The sequence below is a fragment of the Phocoena sinus genome, chromosome 11 (genome assembly GCF_008692025.1).
Source record: "Phocoena sinus isolate mPhoSin1 chromosome 11, mPhoSin1.pri, whole genome shotgun sequence".
NCBI classification, from domain to species: Eukaryota; Metazoa; Chordata; class Mammalia; order Artiodactyla; family Phocoenidae; genus Phocoena; species Phocoena sinus.
In genome coordinates this window covers 19,537,501-19,558,906 of record NC_045773.1, presented here as the reverse complement: position 1 = coordinate 19,558,906, position 21,406 = coordinate 19,537,501, and the positions used below count along the sequence as shown (strand labels likewise).

Sequence of the window (21,406 nt, the reverse complement as noted above, 5' to 3'; positions counted from 1 at the left end):
GTTGCAAGCTTTTGGTTGGGCTTTCCTCCTTCTCCCTCCCTTGAAATGCTGACTCAGCCAACACCAGACCGCCGCCACCGCCGCCGCACCCCACCCCGCCCCGCCCACCACCAATCCCTACACCCCCACGCTCCCCTATGCCTGATAAGAGCAAGCTGTGGAGATGGCACCACCCTTATGAACCCCCCAGCAAGCTGGGCAGATGCTGGGAGCTGCTTTTTTTTTTTTTTATTAGCGCTGGAAACTTGACTTCGTGACACACATTTGCAAACTAAGTGCTCACGGTCCAGCGTAGCAGCCGCGGCGGGATGGAGCAGATCTGGGAAGGCTGGGGCTGACCTCCTCTTTGCCTTGGGCCTTCGTCACCGACCAAGTACAGGAAGAGCGTGTCTAAGCATCCGCCCCAGCAACGGGTCAAGGAAATCAGCGCACGGAAGGCTAATGCTCATCAGTATACAGCGTTTAAAATTCAGATGCTCTCAGGCTTAAGAGGATCCAAACGCTCGGGAAAGCCACGGGGGCCATTTGTAAAGACCACGCTGTGAAGCCCCTGCCACCGCCTGGTCTCGCTGAATTCTCATACCATCACGAATACTTGAGGTGTTGTTACTCACGTTTCACAGATAAGCAAACACAGGCTCACGGGAGATTAAATAACGTGCCCACATTCACAACCTGGACTCAAAATCACATACGCACTGGAGATTCTAGGCCCTCTGTATCATAGTCTCCTTACGCCCAGACAACGGGAACCATAAACGGTCTCCGGGTTCATTTTTCTGCACGCTCATTTTTGGAAGGGACCTGGGGATTAGCTTTTATCCCTGCTTATAACGGACGTTCCATAAATCTTCCCCAGCAAACATACGGCAATGGGAACTGAAACGACAGGAGAAGGAACAGAACAGACAACTGCTGCCCTCGAAGGGCTTTACCGTCAAATGCAGACGCTGATCAAAGGAAAACCGGCAGAGCAACCGTAAAACAATCCCGAGAACTAACGCTGCCTCTGGGCTCTTCGGTGGAAGAACAGTACCCTCAACACCACGGCTTTCTTTAAAAGGTAATGAAAATTATAATATAAATACAGCGTCCTCAGGGAATACGCACGCTCCTTTCCAGTTCTGTGAGGAAGATCACCAGGCCCACTGGGTTCTAGTTAATTGCCCAAACCCCAAACTCGTGGAAACATTCAGCAAGTGCAGCCCCATCTCTTGGGAGCTCACCTACAAGAACAGACAAGCCCCACGATACGGGTACAAAGTCATAAAACATGAAAAGAATGTCATTCTCGCAGCCTTAATACTTGGACTCGTTCTACTGAAAAAGCAACAGTCGGGAAGAAAATCCCTCCCGGTTAGCACGATCCACGAAGAAAGAGATGCAGCTGAATTTTCTGGAGGCTCCGAAACACAGGTACCAAGTGGAAATCAACACCAAGCCAGAAGAGAGCAGAGAGGGTTTTTTTTTCGTTTTTTTTTTTTTTTTTTTTTAACCAGGCTTGACAAATGACACCGTGATTCACACCCACTGCTGGGCTGTCTCTAATAAGCCACAGAGGAAGTAGCCAATCTCGCCTAATTACCAGATAAAAATGTATTGTAAGGACTCTAATTAGGAGACGCGGATGGAGGTGATCTAATGATTAAATGCTGCATTCGACTGACCCCACCATCAATGTGCAGCGGTGCAAGATGTCACTGGAATGTTCTGTAGAAACAGTAATTTTATTTCGAGGAGGGGAGGCAGTAATATTTGTAATGATGGCTATGAGGTAAACTAATTAAAAGACAGTTCCTAGAGGAAGAGGGTGGCTGAGAGCAGCTGTGGCCATTCCAGAACCAAGTGCCAAGTCTCCACAGAGGAACTGCAGTCAAGTGGAAAATTTCTGCCTGACCTCTGCCCCTGCTATTAATTTGCAGGAAAACTAATGACACATATACATATTCCCACAGAATTGTTCTAATTGCTAATTTGCCAAAGGAGCCCCGATTCCAAATTAAACACGACTGTAGCCTGCGAGGGAAGAAAGAACAAAAAGCGGTAAACTCCAAACACAGGGTGCTTCGCCTCGCGAAATCATCTGAAGGCTGACCCAACAAGTTAATGAAATGTCAACCTTGTCAACGGCGATCGAAGTTTCTTAACTTTTAAACTCCGGCTGGATGATCACATGCTGGTCTCGAGGAGAAACCATCTTTGGGGAGGAAGGTCACGAGGGAGTGATAAGATGCAGCAGGGGGAAGGTCTCAAGATAGGCTCTGCGTTCAAACCAGACCTGCTCTTTTCATTAAGGTCTCTCTCTGCAAAAACTGGACCCCCTACGCCCCCCACCACACACACAAAAATTAATCACAGACTTAGAACAGCAGAGCAAACCGGGAACGGTGAGGGGTGTGCGGCAATCTTGCAAGATTCACCTGAACTGTGAACTATTAAAACTTAATAATATAATCATCAATTAGAGATGAAAGCACGTGTGCTTCGTGTTTCTGACTGCAGCTCAGGTTGGGAGAGAGAATTTTTTTCTCCCGGGGCCTGGAGCAGGAAGGGATGGGGACTCTGGGAGGGTTTCTTTTCCTATTTTTCAGATTGTGTTCATTTTCTATTTAAAAAGAAGTTGCTATGTTTAGAAAAGTTAGTAACTCTGATATTTTCTACATGGCAAGTTTCCATCACGTGATGATTTGGGCAAAGATAATCTCTTTGAAACGCCGGCCAAGAGCTTAAATTCTTATGTCACTTAAGATTGCCGTTGGGCTTTATTTTTTATTTTTTTAGTTTCTATGCGCTCTCAACCGTCGGCTTTTCTCCCAGGTCAGTTCCAGGGGTGACTATCCTAGAAATCTTACCCATCCAAACAACTGGAACCAGATCAGCTGCCCGGGACTCTGCCGAGCCCCTCTTCGAAAGATTTATCTTTCGTTTTTAAACAGTAACCTCCTCTCTCTCTTTTAAAGACGGTGAGTCACTCCCATTTTTTTAAAAATCAACAAACGGCTGAGGTAAACCCCAGACAGAAACAGACTTGTTGTAAGCATTCCCATAAGGACTCATCTGGATTTTTGTCTGTGCTCTTGCCTCGCTTCAGAACAGATGCTGAGAACAAAAGGCCAACCTGAAACCCAGACACCGAGGGACCCAGCCGCTTAGTATGGACTTTGGGGCTCACTCGCTTTTCTGCTCTTGGTTCGACTGGCCTGAGCAGGTGAATCCTAGACACGAATCCCTCGCGTTCAGAGGTGGCCTTTTCTGAGGCTGGAGGGACGGGAAAGATGTTACCAGACCGTGGCAGGGGGTCGGTGGGGGGGGGGGGGTGGCCTTGGGGAGAGCTCTCTCTGCCTGGTCCCGCTACTGCCTCAGATCTGGGCCCTGGCGCACGGCAGTGACCGAGGAGGCGGTCGTCAGGATGAACCTCAGGGTGGGGGACTTCGCGAGAAACAGTCTAGAAACATCCCTCGTGTGTGTGTGGTGCTTGCGAATCTCTCTTTATGACGGCATCAAATTATTCCCCCAACTCAACAGCCAGGCTGCAGCGAGCAGCCCACAAAATCAGCCACTTCGTTGACAGACCCCCCCTTTTGCGGAGCGGGGGGCACGGGGCGAGGGAACACACGGACGGACTCTCTCTCTCTCTCTCTCTCTCTCTCTCTCTCTCTCTCTCTCTCTCTCTCTCTGTTTTTATTAGTCGCTAAAAACTATTTCCAAACAGTCCTAATTGCTACGGTTGGAGGAAACGGGAATGCGTGCAAAGGAAAATCGAATACCGCCTTTCGCTTCAAATAGCCACGTTCCAGTGTTTTACAACACGTCCATAAAGGAGACAGTACCTACACTGTAATCACTTGCCCACCAAATCTGAAGGCGTGTGGTTTCTCCAGCGCCGGGAGCTGTTCTCCGGTGGGTGGGAGGAGCACCTAAAGCAAAACCTACCTCTTACGTTCTCAGGATTATAGAATATGACCTACGGTATTTTCCTGACCGTATGATAGTGAAAAAGTCTTCTTCAAAAATCCTTAACAACTTAATAAAGTATTGTTACAGACATGTTTCTTGGTGGTGGTGCTGGTGATTATTTTATCCTCTTAGTGAGGCCTCCCTCCAAGGACAAGCATTCGCCCCCAAGCAATCCACTTTGGTGTTTACCTTGAGAACACGAAGTGGTACCGAGTGTGGAACAAAAGAGTATCATTCTCATTAGGACAGTTTACGATCGCCTGATTTTTCGCTTGTGCTTCTCTGAACACGGAAAGGAGACGAATCTTTTAAATCGCCAACGTACAATACACGTGGGCCATTCTGTACGTATGTCAAGCCCGCCTTTGCCCACTGTATGTCCCCCATTGCTAGAATGTACAGCTCTGTTCTGGTAAACTTTTCCAAGCAGGGGCCAGCCTTAATAGAATTAAAAGCTTCTAAGTAAAATTATGACAAACGAAAAGCTTATTTCAGCCGCTGTTGGCCATTCCTTCCTCCCCTCCACTCTGATCATCTTCACACACTTTCCCAGTTCCCTTCCTCAGAGACACAGACACACGCACCTACTCTTAACCCGAGAAAAGAGTCACGAAACTCGCTTCTTTCCACTTCTTCCTATTCATCTTTTAGCTTTCACCTTAGATGTCACCTGTCCCAGAAGTCTTTCCTCAACCCCCACCGTCTAGGGCAGCGGTCCACACACTCACCCCCCGAGAGCACAGCTCATGCCAGGGAGAGCCCGGGAGTGTGTCTTTGGTAGTTGGTCCCACGAGACCCCAGACACCTCGACGGCAGGGGTGGTTCTGTCTGGTTTAACTACCCTATGTCTTCCTGTCGCACGTCCAATAAATATCCGTTGACGCAATAATTCGATTTTAAATTCAGGAATTCTCTCCACGAAAACAGCGTGCACTGCAGTTTGAGTCCTGGGTATAATTACGAAAGGAAAGGTTTTCATCGGTTTAAAGGATTTTCAAGCAAGCGGGAGGAGATGTTATCGGAGGCACGTGTGCAACAGGACCGCCGTAAACCCCTATTCAGTTCCTCTCCACGCTTTCCAGTGGGAGTCGCGCTCAGACCCACGCCTAAAAACTTGGGATTCTCCCGAGATGAGCACAGCCTCTGATTAGCCAAGTGGGAACATGAGTTCCACAACAGCATCCAGCGAACACGTCTACGGGCTGCTGTCAGAACGATCCAAGAAGGTTTTGGCAGTGAAATGGGAACTGGTTGGATGACTGGACACAGCAAATGACACTTACCACCCAAATGGCATTTAGTGAAAAGCAACGTTTACAGCAAAGCATTCTATCACTTAGTGACTAAGGATTTTAAAATAAACACCGAGTTCCTTTTTAAACAGAAATGGAAAGAAGAAAAAAAAAAAACCACTCCACAAACTTCCTGGCAAGACTCTAACATGAGAGTCCCCAGCTAAGGTTAGATCTGAATCCCAGGGACTGCTTCCTTCAAATCAGAGAGTCTAGAACGATAGGCATCTGAACATACACCGTGCGTTCTACTATTTCAGGTGGAATAAATCAATTACAGGCAAAAGGGAGTCTTCTGCACCTTAGAACCGATCATCAGATAACTCTGTATCCCTAAAGTTGAAGGCATCAAGGGTTTGCTCTACGTCTGTCCACCCCTCCCCTTTTCTGGGGGGCAAAGAAGTCAAAATGTATGCAAAACACTACACGTCGACCTTTTATAATTAATTTCCCAATGCCTCACCTATACATATTTTAATAATTCCCGATTTATAAGATGGTATCTATAAGAAAATTTTCTATTTTCCAATGAATGAAAAGAAGGCAGCTTCTCTCTGGCAACAAGAGTGTCACACAATACCTGCTTGTCAGGCACCAATGTTTACTTCTTACACGTAAGTCAAAGGATGAGGAATTTATAATGCTGCCTGTGAAGGGAACCACTTTTCATACACAAATGTGATCTTTTTTTTTTTTTTTTTTTCCAAAGGGTAATACAACAGTCCATTTACATAAACTAATCCAAACAATCTATGTATTTGACAATGGCAAACCTCACACAGACGGCCTATTGTTGGTTTACATCTTGGAGTTCTTTATATATTGGCTTGTAGCGCGGCTCTAACTGTCAAAGGTTTGACTTGGACTCCAAATAAATGGTTATAGAAGTGCTGTGCAGCGATATTGGACTTCTTTGCAAAAGAAGACCTGCTGCGTATGAATTCAAAAGCTATTAATTTTTCAGTCAAAAATATTCGTGCCTATTTCTTTTAATAAAGAAATGCTGTGCTGAGCTACTAAGAGAGAATGTTGACCAGTGGTAGAGAATTTTCAATAGAGCAGTTAAAAATAAATTTAGTAGGAGGTCCCCCTTCGAAGTTATAATTTTCCAGCATGTAAAACATTTTTTTAAATACTGATCAAGACCAAACCTTCCTGCCCTGTGCATTTCCCCCAGGACGGCACTTTCCTGTTTACAGGCTGCCTAACACGGGTCCCTCATGGAGATTCCCAAGGGTCCCGTTTGTGGCCTATGGAGGCCTATGTATATGGCGCTCCCTGCCGGCATCCGGCGCCATCGCTCGCTGAGTGCCCCGTGGGGTTTTGCGATTCCTCTCCTGCTTTTATCCCTCCTCCTCCCAAGGAGCCTCATGATCCCAAGTGAGTATATCCCTAGAGTGCGGAGTCCAAACATTATTCTAGTTCTCACAGTTAATATCTAACCTCATATCATTGTTTTTAATCCACGGAGGAAGGAGGAGATAATCTCATTCTCTCCCTTGTTGCTAGGTTTAGAGATGCAAACCCTTCAACCTGGGGAAAACCATTTCCCTAACCAACGACAACCATCTAAAGACTTCCAGAGAGTTTCAAGCTCCCTATACCCGCTGGAGAACTCAGTGGAGTCATGCCAGGATCTTACCAATTTGCTTACCTGGGTTCATAGTATTCCCAGGACCCTCCTTAAAAGAAGGGGTTGACAGGAATAGCACCGAGAGCACAGCTGACTACTGACTCCACGATACTGAATGGCCTCCCCCTGCCCCCCTTTCTCTTGGGTAGCCTACACGTTGGGTCCTACAGCCGTTTACTGCAAGATACATGGAAACCAAGGGCTCTTCCCTAGTAAAAATGGATGTGCAAAGTGTTTAATGATTTTATGTCCTATATCTCAGTAGTGTGTTCTGTTTCAGACATTAATTTTGTCTGCCAACTGCATCTTGGCAGGCTACCATATTTGCTGGGTTAATAGTCTGACTCCGTTTTATTTCTATCACTATAAATCATACATGTATGGGTGTATGTTTGCTTTATTTATAGGAAAAAATCAGTCAAAACAGATAAACCAATACTTTGCCATTACGCCGCATCACTGCATATTGATTAAAATTGCTGGTACTAACTATAGATTGTCAACACGCTCAATTAATTTTCACACAGTGACTCCAAGCAGAATCAAATAAAGGCAGTGTACCCTTACATTTTACAAATCTTAAAAATCAAGAAGCAAAGCACTCTCTCCACTGTGAATAATCAGTTGAAGCTACTAGATTCTGGGAACTGTTACGTGTACAAGAAACACAACCGTGAAAGCGATCAATCTGCAACAAGTAATGACGCCTAAGACAGGATTTGGGGTTCAGCTACCGCCCTTCCACTTTGATATTAACCGTCTGTGCTTGGTGACGCTCTTGAACGTCAAATAAAAGGGGACAAGGCAAGAAGTAAGAGATTGCTAAAAGTGAAATGTAATCTCAGGGTACCATGTTTGGTCTCCTCACTGCGAAGGAGTAATTTTCGCTTCAAACTCTTTAGTGACCGTTAGGTGTTCTCCGTAATTATAGCCTCTGACTATTCCGACAGTGTGTTTCCTCTTTCTTTCCCTTCTTGCAGTTAGACTGGACTGGACTATCCCTCACTCCTTTTCTCACACCCACTGCCTCTTGGCTAAACCACGCTGACATGCCTTCTTCCTCTGCTTTCCTGGTCTGGCTGTGTTCTCTCTGTGTTTCCACCACTGAGAAATCAGAAAGATTGCTTCCCGTTCTGTTTTGTTTTTTCCCTTCTAGTGAGCTCTCGTAGTATGTTTTAGTACCTTGGTGTAGCATCAATCATCTGTCCCAAAGAAGAGCTGATGGTGGGGCCTCGTGGCTAACGACTGTGCCTGAATCATCCCATATCTGTCTCCCTAAATGCCCAGCACACTGCCCTCTTCATAAAAGGTCATCAGAACCAGATGGAGCTTAAGTCTTTCACTACTCAAAGCTGCCAGACTAGGCGATCCTCCGTCCTTGGGGTAGGGAAGCGGAGAAGCAACACTGTAGGGTTCCCCACGGGTGTCATTCAGTACTTACGGGCTGAGGGGCAGTTTTGGGTTCCGTAGACTTCACGTGCAGGTGGGTCATCATGGCCTGCAGGCGCTCTTTGTCTTTTGCAAGCTGGTAGGGAGAAGACGCTTTGTTATTTCTTTGAATGCAGATGCAGTACTCCTTTAACATCCCAAATGATACACATTCCAAATTACACTATGGCCCCCTGGCACACGACAAAATGTGCATCACTGCTTGATCGTTTTGAAATCTATACGACCACTGCCAGACTCCGAGTTACTAGAGGTGTTAGTGGGCGATTTCTCCACACAAGATGCATGAGCCTTTAACTGGGAAGTCCTAGACCTGCTGGCACCAAGGAGTCCCATGGAACACAGACAGCTACGAGACAAAACCGTGAATCACGCCTGTTAACCAACCTGATTCATGAGGAAGCCAAAGGAGAATAAGCTAGGGAGCTAAAAACTCGTAAATTCATCCGTTGGGGTTGTGGAGAGACTCCTAGGCACACAGATACACTTACGCAAAATTAACTCCATCTTTCTTCACAGGTAGGCACAGGTGAAGACAGTACTGGCCAGCAACTTTGGCAAGGCAGGCAGAGAGCCCCCATTTTCGAGTGAATGCAGAAAAAGCTTACTCATTTCACGGACTCAGTATGTGAGTACCTACTATGTGCTAGTCTCATCGTACCAAAACTTCAAGTCTCCTCATTCTATCAAACGTTATCTTCTGAAGGCACATGAGTTTCTAATTGGATGTATGCAGTAGGCACTCACACTACTTATTACATGCTGCCTTCTTTATGCTTGCCGTGGACTCTTTCATACACAATGGTATCTTTTGATAGTTCAAGATCGTTGAGCATAGGGGACATATGACAATTATGTCTGTAAAAGAAGTGGGAAATGTATCCCCCAAAGGTACAGATATTAAGAGAACAGCTGTAGAATTTTGGGGAAATGCAGAAGAGATTAATACCAGAGAAAGAAAGGGGGGGGGGGGGAGGAAGGGAGGGAGGGAGGAGAGGAGGAAGAGAGAGAGGGAGAGATAGAAAAAAAAAATCTTAATTCAGTACTTTTAAAGACTATTTGTCCAAAATAATGCCTTAAAATTGGAGAGAGACGCATTCCATCAATGTCACATAATTAACATTAAATCTTTTAAATAACAATTAATTTTTTAAGTCTAAAATTATCTGCCTGCCCCCCCCCCCCCCCAATCAAGCAAGACTCACATTTTTAAAGCAAAGTGTGTTTTAAGGGAGGGGTATGTTTCAGGAATTGGGGCAAGGCAGAGAAAAGGGAAAGGGTACAAAAACAAGAAAGAAAAAGCTTTCGGCTTATCCTGACTGGATGACTCAGTCTCGAGCCATATCACATTTGATTTTTTTTTTTTCTTTTTATTCCCTTGTGGTTCAGGGAGGAATAAATTAAGAAGAAAGAAAGAAAGAAAGAAAGAAAAAAAAAAGCCTTCTAGTGTTAGCATTTATCTTTCAACAAACAGGAAATGAAAATGATACCATATTAGGAGCCACTTTATGTTATTCACCCTCTGTTCTTTAGTCAGTTATTGAACAGCCAAACTAAAAGATGCTCTGAACACATAATGCTAAAGGAATTTAGTTTTCCAAAGTGGCTCAGTTAGAACAATTAAAATGTTAGCAACGGCATTTTTCTAGTTATTTGTTTTTTTATGTAAGTGTCCTAAGTTTTTCGACGTTACAACTAAAACATCCTTAGATTAAGAAACTTGTTTTGTTTTAAAATTACTGTGGAGCAGAAGGAATGGAGGCATATATGTCGTTATTTTTAAAAACAAGAAGTGGGCTTCCCTGGTGGCACAGTGGTTGAGAGTCCGCCTGCCGATGCAGGCGACGCGGGTTCGTGCCCTGGTCTGGGAGGATCCCACGTGCCGCGGAGCGGCTGGGCCCGTGAGCCACGGCCACTGTGCCTGTGTGTCCGGAGCCTCTGCTCCGCAACAGGAGAGGCCACAGCACTGAGAGGCCCGTGTACCGCAAAAACCAAAACACACAAACAAACAAACAAAAAACAAGAGGCTGTCTGTTGTACTGAACGTTACAAATTAAAGGGTGGGAGGTGATATTTACTGAAGAGTCTGATGAGTATTAATCGTGACTTAATTTGGGGGTAAACACTGTTGATGGAGCAATTACAAAGACCAAGTAGAGAGAAATCCAAATTCCCAGCACCAAAAGAAACCATCACCTCTCTCTTCCTTCCAGATATCTACCAGGCTGACCTTTTAGTGATCAAAGGTGGTAATACCACGTGGCAAACACATACCTAGAATTTGTATACCCAGCCACCTCCATGACCCTGGTGGTTCACTGCCGTAGGAAATCTTTTCTTATTTTCCCATGTGAATATTACTTAGAATTCATCGTCCATGTTGAGAATTATCCAGGTTCCTTATTTTGCCTCAACCTCAAGTCTACCATCCTAGTCCTGCTTTACTATGGAAAGATGGGCAAGGTTACAGGAAGAGGCAAAAATCCAAGTTTTTGTTGCTGTTTATGAGTGTAAACTAGCATGTCCTATATATTCTTGGAAGGGTTTTGGATGTTTATCATCAGTAACAGCTCTAACTCTACCACAAACTGTTTTAACAATTGAAGGAAAAAAATCCGCCAAACTCGCCTTTGGGGTTTTTTTTTTTAGTGCAAAATGGCTAAAAATTCACACCCAGTGAAACCACCTCCTCTGTCTCAAGTGCCTGTCTTGCATTTACAATACTCACTGGTGCTTCGAAAAGCCTGCAGATTCTTTAGCACTTTTTATGCCATCATTCCATGAGCTCACCATCCCCATCGATTTTCATGGCATCCCTTCATTATTATAATATGGGAATACAAACATTTAATAGTAGCAAGTATATTCCAGCGTTCCCTCTACTGAATCCCATGACAAAGCAAAGAAAAGGAAGATGGGAAATTCAGTCCGAAGGTCAACTAAAAATGCAGCTGACAAATCTACCCGTCTTTTTATGTTGTGACATCAAGAGAGAATTACCCTCTCAAAGCTTTCCCGGTGGGTACAGGAGCACCACCTAGCATAAAAGGAATGACAACAGGACACACATTGAGGGGAGCTGCTTGTGCAGCGTTTGTTTACATTAGCACGCTAGTGCCCCCGGTCTGCAGAATGACAGCAGAGTCAAAAATGGGCTCAAAAGGACGTGGACCCAAGAAGCAGACTTCGATGGATTTGAATCCGGGCTCTGCGACTCCGAGCACGTTATGTAACCTTTTCAAGTATTTTGTTTCTCCTTCTAAATACGGAATAATCATCCCTGAGCTTCCAAGAGTCGTTCTGAGGATTAAGTAAGCTCTTGCACGTAACAAGCTTAGCACAGAGCCTAGCGCTTCGAGAATGCTCCAAAAAACCTAATTCCTTCTCTCTCCTCGTTTTTGTTTTTTAATAGGAAAGTTAAATCAGTCAAGTCTATCTAGACTCCTCCTGGCTGACTGTATGTTAGGAATCTGGATCAACATAACAGGGGTTCGATGGAGTGTGCAGCTGGGCTGACTGGGGAGAGAATTTTGATGCTTTAAAGAAGGGAACCAGAAGCGCGGGAAAGATTAGCCCATTTCTCATGGATTTACTTCCTTGCTTCTCACTGTTACCTGTCCCTCGTCCTAAGCAAATGCTTTTTCTCCCCTCGGCTGATACAGGCCGTCCCCTTTTCTATTACCCATGGCCTCAAGTTAGGCTTTAGACAGTCCACACTGGTCAAGACCGAAACGGGGGTCTCGCCTCAGACTTGCTGATAACTGCCGAAGGCTAGGGGCCCCGTGCGCCACCTTCAGCGATAAAAACTAAGGGAGATTACGTTCATCCTCTCAGCAGAGAAAAGGGAACATGGTTTGGGGTTCACTGAACACAATCATTCTCTACACTGTCAGGAGGACTACTCATTTTAAGCCCAGTTCGGCGGTTCTCACTTGTGAGAAAAGAAGTCTTGAAATAAGCGAAGGATTTGGGATGTGGGAAAAAATGCTGGAATTACTGAGGATGGAGAGAAGAAGGGGCCCGGCCACTCATTCGATTTCACAGAAGCCCAGACGGCTGTGGCTAGGTCAAGTCTTCTGGTCCTCGTGCCGTGTTTTACAGCTGGGGAAACTGAGGCTCACGGGGAGAACTTAACCCGAGGTCGTGGAGCTGGGAAGGCGCCAACGCTAAGGCTAGAATCCCGGTGACAGGATGCTTGGTCTGACCTTCCGACACTGCTGTGATCCCAGACATCGCCTGCGACACTGCCTGGGAACCCAGATCTCTCTGCCTCTCTCCCTGCCTCCATGCTGCCCTCCGTAGGCAGAACCGCGGGCAGTGGGGGCAGGGTGGAATGTGCAGTGTCACCCAGGTTATGAGGCGGCCGAGTCCGGACTAGTGCAGTGGTGACCCCCAGATTCACGGGGATCTGACCTAATCTTGCTGAGCCCAATCCTCCAGGGGACAGACGAGGGAATAGGTGCTTCTAAGAAAGGCCCCAAGGGTCCAAGTCTAACGAGGTACGTTGGGAAGACACCACTCTCTTCCAGTGGACTGAGCGTGCCTTACGGGGGGGCGGTCTAGACTTCCTCAGCAGCTTCGCATACAGTGATGGCCCCAACAGAGCTCACGGAGGAAGAATGGATCTCGTCACCTGGGGTCTCTTACGGGCGTACGATCCAAAGGAGAAAAACAAGCCAAAAAAAAAAAAAAAAAAAAAAAAAAAAAAAAAAAAAAGCGGCAACTGGAAGGAGGAGAAATGAAACTCTTCTAACCAAACTGAGTATTTTCCAGCCACTGTCTCTAACTGTGGTCACTCGCAGGCCTTCACAGCTCGGTCTTGAAGGCCAACTCCAGCTCTCAGGGGGTAGGCAACCTACGGCTCATTTCACCCCAATCGAAGAATTTCCCGACTTTTACTGTATTCTGTCACCATCTTAACATTCCTCACATGTTATTATTAAAGACTCTCTTGACAGTTCAAGCAGACGCACACTGATACTCTGTCATAGTCTAGGAATTCTAATGCTCCTGGAGTAAAGCAGGATTTTAGACTATGAAAAAGCAGCGTCTTGGTCTTCCAAGGGGGGATGTGGAAGTGAGACACGCAGAGACCCTGCGGCTCTCGGCCCCTGGCACGGAGCAGTGGCAACATGAAGCTACGATGCTATTAGGACTTCTCTTTCCCCAGCACCTCTGAGCTTATTCAGAGAGAGTCACGAGGCTCTAGGAGGCCACCGCTGTGAGGAAGTGTCCTGAGAACTGCTTTGAATGGGGTTAGAAAGGTCCAAAGGGGGACCCATGACAGATAATATACTCGCGAAAGTCCAGGAAGTTGAGGTGATTACAAACAGCCCCGCTGATGGTAGAGGCATCACAGGTGAAGTCCCCAGAGTCACTGATTTGCGTTAGGCTTACTGTCTCTCCCTCTGCTATTTGCAACTTGTGCACTTTTCTTTCCGCTGACATTTTCTTAGAGCTTATACAGTACCTGGGGTAGATGGATTTGGAAAACTTCGGATTGAGCCCAGTGCCGCTGAGCTCCAGCCCTGGCCCCGCTGCCACGGACTGCTGGGGCGAAAGCTCCTCGAGGCAGAGGACAGCGTGGCCTCACCAGCCAAGTTTCAAAAACCCTCAGTCTGTAAGGCCTGGGTGTGTGCAGAGAACCTCATGGGGTATAGCAGAGCAAAAACTGGCCACCCCAAAATGTCTCTCTGGCATGCGGATTATTTCGAGCCGAAAAGACTCAAGGCCCAAGAGACTCAGACACTTTGACCTTCCCCGCAACTGCCTAGAAGAATTCAGAGGGCCTGTCGGAAACAGAGCCATCACCAGCAGGATCTGCAAAGAATATGGGCTAGGAGGTAGGGGGTGGGAAACTCGGCAGGGCCCAGAGATCAGAGTCCACTCTGTGTCCCACTGTCTCCGCGTGGTCCCACAAACATTTATTTACCAAACATTTACTTTTCCATTGCCCTGTGAGGCGCCTTCCTCCCCTCTGAAGGCCCAAACCCCTACCCCCAACACCCTCTTCTGTCTTCAGCTGAAGACGGTATTTACGGTGAGGGTTCTGGCCATTTTGATAAGTGACTCCGTTTTTCCCTGGGTCACTCCCGTGTATACACGCTGCTACACTTTTGTTTGATTTTCTCCTGTTACTCTGTCTTCGTGTCAACTGAACTCTGAGGCCAGCCAGAAGAGCCCAGACGGGGAGAGGAAAATGTGCCCCTCCCTAACAGGGCCATGACGACCCCTGTGTAAAAAGCCATAGAGCAGCACTGGGCAAGCGAAGGAAGATGGGTTACAAAGGCTGGGCTACAATCCCAGGGCCGGCCCATCATCTGCCATCAGCTTTGGACAAGTGAGTCAGATCGTCTGTACCTCAGTTTCCTCTTTTGGAAGCTGGGAGGGCACCAGTTACTTCTCTGACTCTCAGAGGACCGTCATTGTTAAGATCACCATCCGTTTCGTAACACCTTCTCAGAGAGCAAGAGGAAATAATACTACATTAAACATGCTCATTTTAAACATGTATGAGACACACACTGATTTCCAGAGGTGAGATTCGCCCTTTGAAACATGACTCTCGGGATGGAGGAAATAGGGTAGGATCTACTCGCAGAGGGGTCGTGAGGATTCAGTGAAACTAAGGGTGAACGCACTAGGACAGTGCCTTGGCAATGCAGTGGGAGCTCGATAAATATCCTTTCAAATGGTTTCCGAGCTCCTTTACGAAACAGTTACAAGCAGAATATGGGCAATCCACAGGTCTCTTCTACAGCCGACGGATCCCAGTGGATTGTGAGGGTAACCAACTCATCCCAGTTTGCCCAGGACTCTCCTGGTTCGGAAACTGAAAACCCCAAGTCCCAGGAATCCCTGAGTCCCAGGTAAGCAAACTGCGATGGCTGGTCACCATCCCATCCTGTTGAACAGAGAGATGAATTTTAAAAAGAACACAATTGTCTTCCACTTTCCTTCTCCCTCCGCTACAACCTAGGCATATTCTCAAGAGGCTCCCTTGGCCTGGAATGTCCTTGCCAGGAGCTCTTTTCCCTGACACCTCCACATTACAGGAAGGAAGAAGCTGCCTTACTTATCTATATCCAGGGCCTGGAACACACTAGGGGCTTGATGAACAGAGACTGAATGGAGTCAAATGACTCACGCATAGAAGGTCTGCACCCCTCCAACCGCACTCCCTGCCCGGGGCCAGGCAGTTCATCCCCACGGGCTGGGTGGCTGCTTTTCCCCTTGGCTGCTTTCAGTATTCACTTTAAAGGGTCTCGAGGCTGAGGGGTTGTGGGGAGGCTGTCCTGAGGCGTGTCCCCCGACACATGCTGCGCCCTGGACATGATACGCAGGCCGAACCCCCCAGGCTCCTCTCTTCTTTCCTTCAAAGTCCATCCTCATACACCAGAGAGGCTGAGCTAAGGACTGAGCAAGGTCACACGGTCACGCCACAGATTAAAAAGAATAAACACGGCCAGAGAACTGTATCTATACCACGAACGTCTCAGCTTTCCAAGACAGGCAAGTCCATCAGAAGACTGTTTTCGCTTGTTGTCTGTTAGACTGGATGCTTTTCCCTTTTTCCAAAATGGAATTCTGACCCAGCCACCGACATACCTTATCCCCAGCTCGATGGCTGAGCATCTCCCGTTGGGAGTGAACCCACGTAACTGGATGAATATGGGTTAAAGTCTGGGGGACAGCAGGTGCTCAACTCTCACGGAAGCTTCAGGTGCTTCCTTACAAGGCTGGCCATGGCACTGGGGGGATGGCGGGGGCGACCCTGACTCTCAATACGTCCCCACTCCCTGTGTCTCTGCCCCTCCGTCCTGTGGGGAGGGAGCCTTATACTCATGACCCACGTGAGAGCGTGCACACCGACGGCGGGGATTTCCCCTCCACTTCTAACTCATTTCCGTGACTGCCTATCATCCAGAAGGTGACTCTTGTCAACAGAGAACATCGAACAACAGTGGAATCTTAGAATACATGCCCTGACCTCAAAAAGGACATTCCCTGCCCTCGACCCCAATGATTTCTATGGTGTCCGTCTGTCTTCATGTTAGGTGCCTACGTGCACAGTGTAGAATCTCACGTCACTTCTCGGCTTGCTGGTAAGAGTTGGGGTTAATCCCCATCCCGTCCATTGACAAATGTCAAAAAATTACAACCGCCTCTGTAATAATGAAATGCAGTTAGAAACATTCCAAAGGGCTTCAAATGCCCGCTAAGATGTCTTTTTGACCACCGTCACCCCCCCACTCCCCGGCCTTCTCTCTCAGTGAGACCAGTAACAGGGTGGAACATGAGAACTGAATTAACCAACCTTTCTCTGTCAACAAGCTCTACATAAGGAGTCCACTGCTAAGAAAACGTGCATCATATATTTTGATACCTTCCAACAAAAACAAAAAGAAGACAGATGCATCTCACTCCCAGTGCTGCTTGGATAGGTCTAAGCCAGACTCCATAACCCATCATCTTGATTTCTGCCTGGTCGCTTGAACTCTGCCATGAGAATCTTAAAGGCTTTTCCTTCCTTTTGGTTCGAGTGCAGTGTTGTACACAGAGCACCATAAAGGGAAACATGGCCAACCACACTATCCTCCAAGGGGAACAATGCTGATTTTTTAAAAAATTGCATAAAATTCTTTAGGGAGGTTTGACTGTCGGTAAGAAACGCAAGGGCCTCCTGTTTGGGGTCAGAGTTGAGGCGTCTGGGGTTTAGATCTGGGGGCTGGCAAGAGACACGGGACAGCACTCCAGCGGTTCTCCCCGGCTTTGGTCACGTCTGGGACTGACTCTGTCCTCCCGAACTCTCCAGTGGAATCCCTTCACAATGATTCTCCAGGGTAGACATAATGAGCCTCTGTTGATCTCTACTGTAAGAGCCAATTTGAGCTTACTGGGTTTGCTTTTACAGTGGGGGCGCACGTGTGACCTCTCTCCCAGACGTGAACACCAGAGGCCTCAGGACTGCTCTGCAGAGGGAGTCTGGGTGGTGGTGGTCTCATCCTCCCCTACCAGCGATCACCCTTTGGGAATACGCTTAGGCCTCGACTGCTCTTTCCTGTAGTGCGAAGTGGCACACACGGTTTTCACATTCGAGTTAATCGATGGTAATTGTGTAACAGACTCTGAGACACTTGGAGGTTCAGGTATTTCCTGGACCGGGAAACGCCTTCTTCAAGGGAAGCAGAAGTAGCCCTTGGCTCAGTCATATACAAGGCATGCCCCGTATGTCGGTCTGCTGTTGGGAGAACCGAGAGGTGACGGTGGGTGATGCCAACGGGAAACGAGACAGAAAGGCTGCGGAGACACAAGAACACCCTTTCCACGTAGCCTAGCTGCTGCACGGACCTGGCTTCCCCAATACCTCGGGTTCTCTGGGCACAAGGATGATGAGTTAAGTCAATTAAAAGGTACACTTCCAGACATGGGTGCATAAAATGGCAAATGGAAATACACACATCAGAGAAACAGGAAGCCTCAAATGGGTCTGGCTGTGAGTATAACTGTACTTTGCCCCAAACTCTCCCAAACAGACCATGTCTGCCACCCAAAGAGTCTCCATCTAATCCTTGATAAGGGCATCGGGCACAGAAAACTGCTGATATCTTCTTGTGCATCTCATCTGACTAAATATCTAATGGGTAAAATCTGTTTGGGTTTGGCCCTTATCTGGCACTGAAAGTCTCTCTGGAGCACGCTTCTCATGTTTCCAAGAACGCATTAGTGTCAGCGAACACTACCCAATGAATGAACAGTGCCACTGGAGAGCTATTTATTTAGAGTCTATTTTTTTTTCCTCTAGAGTATAAGAACCAGGAGGGCAGCCTGATCCATTTCACTCATCTCATACTCCTTAGTGGCTCCTACAAGGCTCTTGCCACGTTACAGGCTCCGGGTAACGTTTGCTAAATGCGTAAGTAGACAAATGGATGGATGAATGAATATCCCTCAGCCAGCTCTCCACGACCCCCAACATCGGCAAGTATAATAACTGCAGGTGAAGCTGCCCTTGGGGGAAACGGACCAATATGGTGACTAGACTGGTTTTCTAGACCGAGGCAAAGAAGGATGAAGTACGAAGGGGCGGGCCGACCTTTAGGGAGCCAGGAACCTAAGGGAACAAGTTGCTAATAACGTGATGCAAATTGTTTTCTTCTGCTCCTCTAGATCAGGAATTGCTCGGGAAACTTCTTCGGCAAGGGCCAGCCAGATAGTAAGTATTTTCAGCTTTGCAGACCACAGAGACGCTGTTGGAATTACTCGACTTTTCTGTTGTAGAGCATAAGCAGTCACGGATAATGCGTAAATCAACAGGCATGGCCGTGTTCCAATACAACCTTACCCGTGGACGCTGAGCCTCGAGCTTCATAGAATTTATTCTTCCTTTGATTCTTACCTCCCCTACCCCAACTATTCAGAGCGTAAAAACCTTTCTCAGCTCGTGGGATTCGGCCCAGGGTCTGTAGTTTTCCAAGCCCTGCTCTCGACACGCACTGTGTCCTCGTTGCAGCAACGCTCTCAAGCTTGGAAGACACCGAACTCTTCAGAATGAGCCCCGCCTTCCTCCATTAAAGCAAACTCGCTGGCAAAAACGTTATAAGGAACATCACCGGTTAACTACCACATAGTAACCTCTGGCCAGGTGGTCGTCTTTGATTCCAATCAAAAGTTGAAAAGCCTGCCTTGGGTTTGATGTAGGACTGGAGGATGAAGGGAAATCTATGACTACATGAAATCCACAAATAATCCAAGAGTCATCATATCGGTCTGTACCACTCCCAGGCCACATGCGCCAAAACTCAACATTAAAGCTGCCAGAAGATAACCACCTGACTTACTGATCATCTAACTCCCTTTCCTTCTCCCACCCGCTTCCTGTGGAGGGTGAGGAATAGTGAATAAAATAGATAGTCAGTTCCTGAGTAGTTAACGGTGGCCCCGCACTCAGATTTGCAGTCTGGAACGCCAACCTAGGTGAACCTTTACCTCTGGTAAACAGTTTATTCTAGCTGATCATTAAAAATTTAATTTTATCAATTAGATACATAAATGCAGGAACTTGGATCACCTTATAAACACCACCACTGAGACATGTAAATTCAGGTAGCCACAGCCGTGGAGTTTGTCTTGTTCAACCCAATGCTTTAAGGGCTTCCTATGCTTCAACCACCAGTGAACTCTGGGGGTGAGATAAAGATACTCCTTCTTTCCTTCCCAACAAACGTGCTAAATTTAAACATGTTTCCAAAGGCTTACGTAAGAATTTGGGGATTTTACGATGCGCCCTTTGCCTGTATAAATATCCCACTGTCCTAATAAGTTCATAACTGTAGTCTGAATGGAAAAATATTAACTACTTAAAGAAAATAACTTTTGAGACATTCTGACTAAAAATAAAATGTGATTTGTCATATAAGATGATAACTAATTAAAAAAAAAATCCTTTCTATCCTGAAAGTCAAAACAAAAAGTTTAAGTGTGTGTTGGCTGATTTTCCTCTGCAACTATTTGAAGCTGTAAATGACTTAACTCAGTAAAATTCCAAATGTAATTATCTTCTGTACTTAGCCTAGGGCTCTCCATATATCTCGGCGTTGCTGTCTTGCATACAAAATAGGCTTTTCGATGGCTGGTAACAATATAATGTACAACATTGTTTTAATTTCCCCGAGTCGGCTAACCTCCTGCCTACACTGAACCAGCCAGAGGAAGAAGCCACAGTGAGTCATCAAGCACTCAAAAGCATTCTGGAACTCGGCTGCGTAAATGGGGTTTGTAGGGTCAGCCTTTTGCAATTGTACGTTTTAATAATCTCCATTTCTGACCCAATTTTTACTTTTAGAAACAAATTTTCTATTAATTATACCAAGGAGGGAATTACTGTTAAAATATGGTGGGGTTCATCAACAAGTTACATCAGGAAGTAGAACCCACACTTAAAGTGCCCCTCACCCAAATGTGATCCACAGGAACATTTGCTGAAGTTAATTTTCTGTAGTCATAAAGTACATTCCTCATGGCCCAGTGAATTTCCAAATACAAGATTCTCTCTCTCTCTCTCCCCCCACCTACACACACACACACACACACACACACACATACACACACATATCTATATATATCTGATATCCACGTGATATATATACCTAACATGTGTTTATATGTACGTGTGGGTGTAAGTGTACATATTTAAAATTTGTGCAGTGAACTCTCAATTGTTCTCAGTGATGGAGAGAAAAAGGGGACAATGAAAAATGAGGCATAAATCCACACACAGTTTCTATTTTAACTCTGGAGAACAGCCTTGCATGTGTGCTGGCTCGCTCAGTCTTGCCCACACACTCACGTGCTCGCTCGCGCTCTCTCTCTCCATTCATTCAGGCCCCATCTCTCTCCCCAGCTTGTTTTCCTAACTTCGGGTTAATAATATTAGCAACGGAGAGGGCTTAGACCAACAACAGATAACCAGAAAAGTTAAAGGGAGAAGAGAGAAGGGAGGTAAAGCGAGAGAGAGAGACGGAAGAGCTAAAAAGCAGAGGCTGAGGGTTGGCGGCATATACAGGGATGCACAGAACTTTGAAATGTCTGAGCGGCAGTGCCCAAGAATGAACTGGAGCTGAACCTCCCCAAAGAGAAAAGTAAATAAAATACAATAAAATAAAATAAAGGTAAAAGAAAGGACAACAACAGGTTTTGAACCTTCCATTCAATAATGAGTGCACAGGAACTCATTACAGAACACTACAGAAATTTGGAAGTGGAGGAATACTGAGGGAATATCAAAAATAAACGTGGTTTTACCTGTAGCTCTAACTGCTGTACAACCTGCATTTGTACTCTACATTGGGCTGTACTTCTATCGTCCAGCGCATGCTCACTGTTGAGATGTCTGCAACAATACATAGAAAATCATTAAGTGAAATGGAGAAACAAAAAGGAAAAATTAAGTTACCAGGATGTTCACGCATCAGCTAGGCAGTGGGTCTAGGTTCACAGTGGATCACAGTCCTGCGGGTGGCCTGCCCTTTTCTGTTCCCACCACTGAAAACTGTTATTACGGATAATTGAGAAC

At 46.4% G+C, this 21,406-nt stretch overlaps 1 protein-coding gene across 13 annotated transcripts in view; it reads right to left on the bottom strand.

The window, feature by feature from the left end:
- Positions 1 to 21,406, bottom strand: part of FOXP1 (forkhead box P1) — a 601,805-nt gene that overhangs the window by 24,709 nt on the left and 555,690 nt on the right. For all 13 annotated transcript variants that reach the window (XM_032648540.1, XM_032648545.1, XM_032648541.1 and 10 more), the window contains 2 exons: positions 21,136 to 21,223; positions 8,324 to 8,407 (listed from right to left, as the gene is read on the bottom strand). In XM_032648540.1, the coding sequence (XP_032504431.1) occupies positions 8,324 to 8,407; positions 21,136 to 21,223 (172 nt within the window). The remainder of the gene's footprint in view (positions 1 to 8,323; positions 8,408 to 21,135; positions 21,224 to 21,406) is intronic.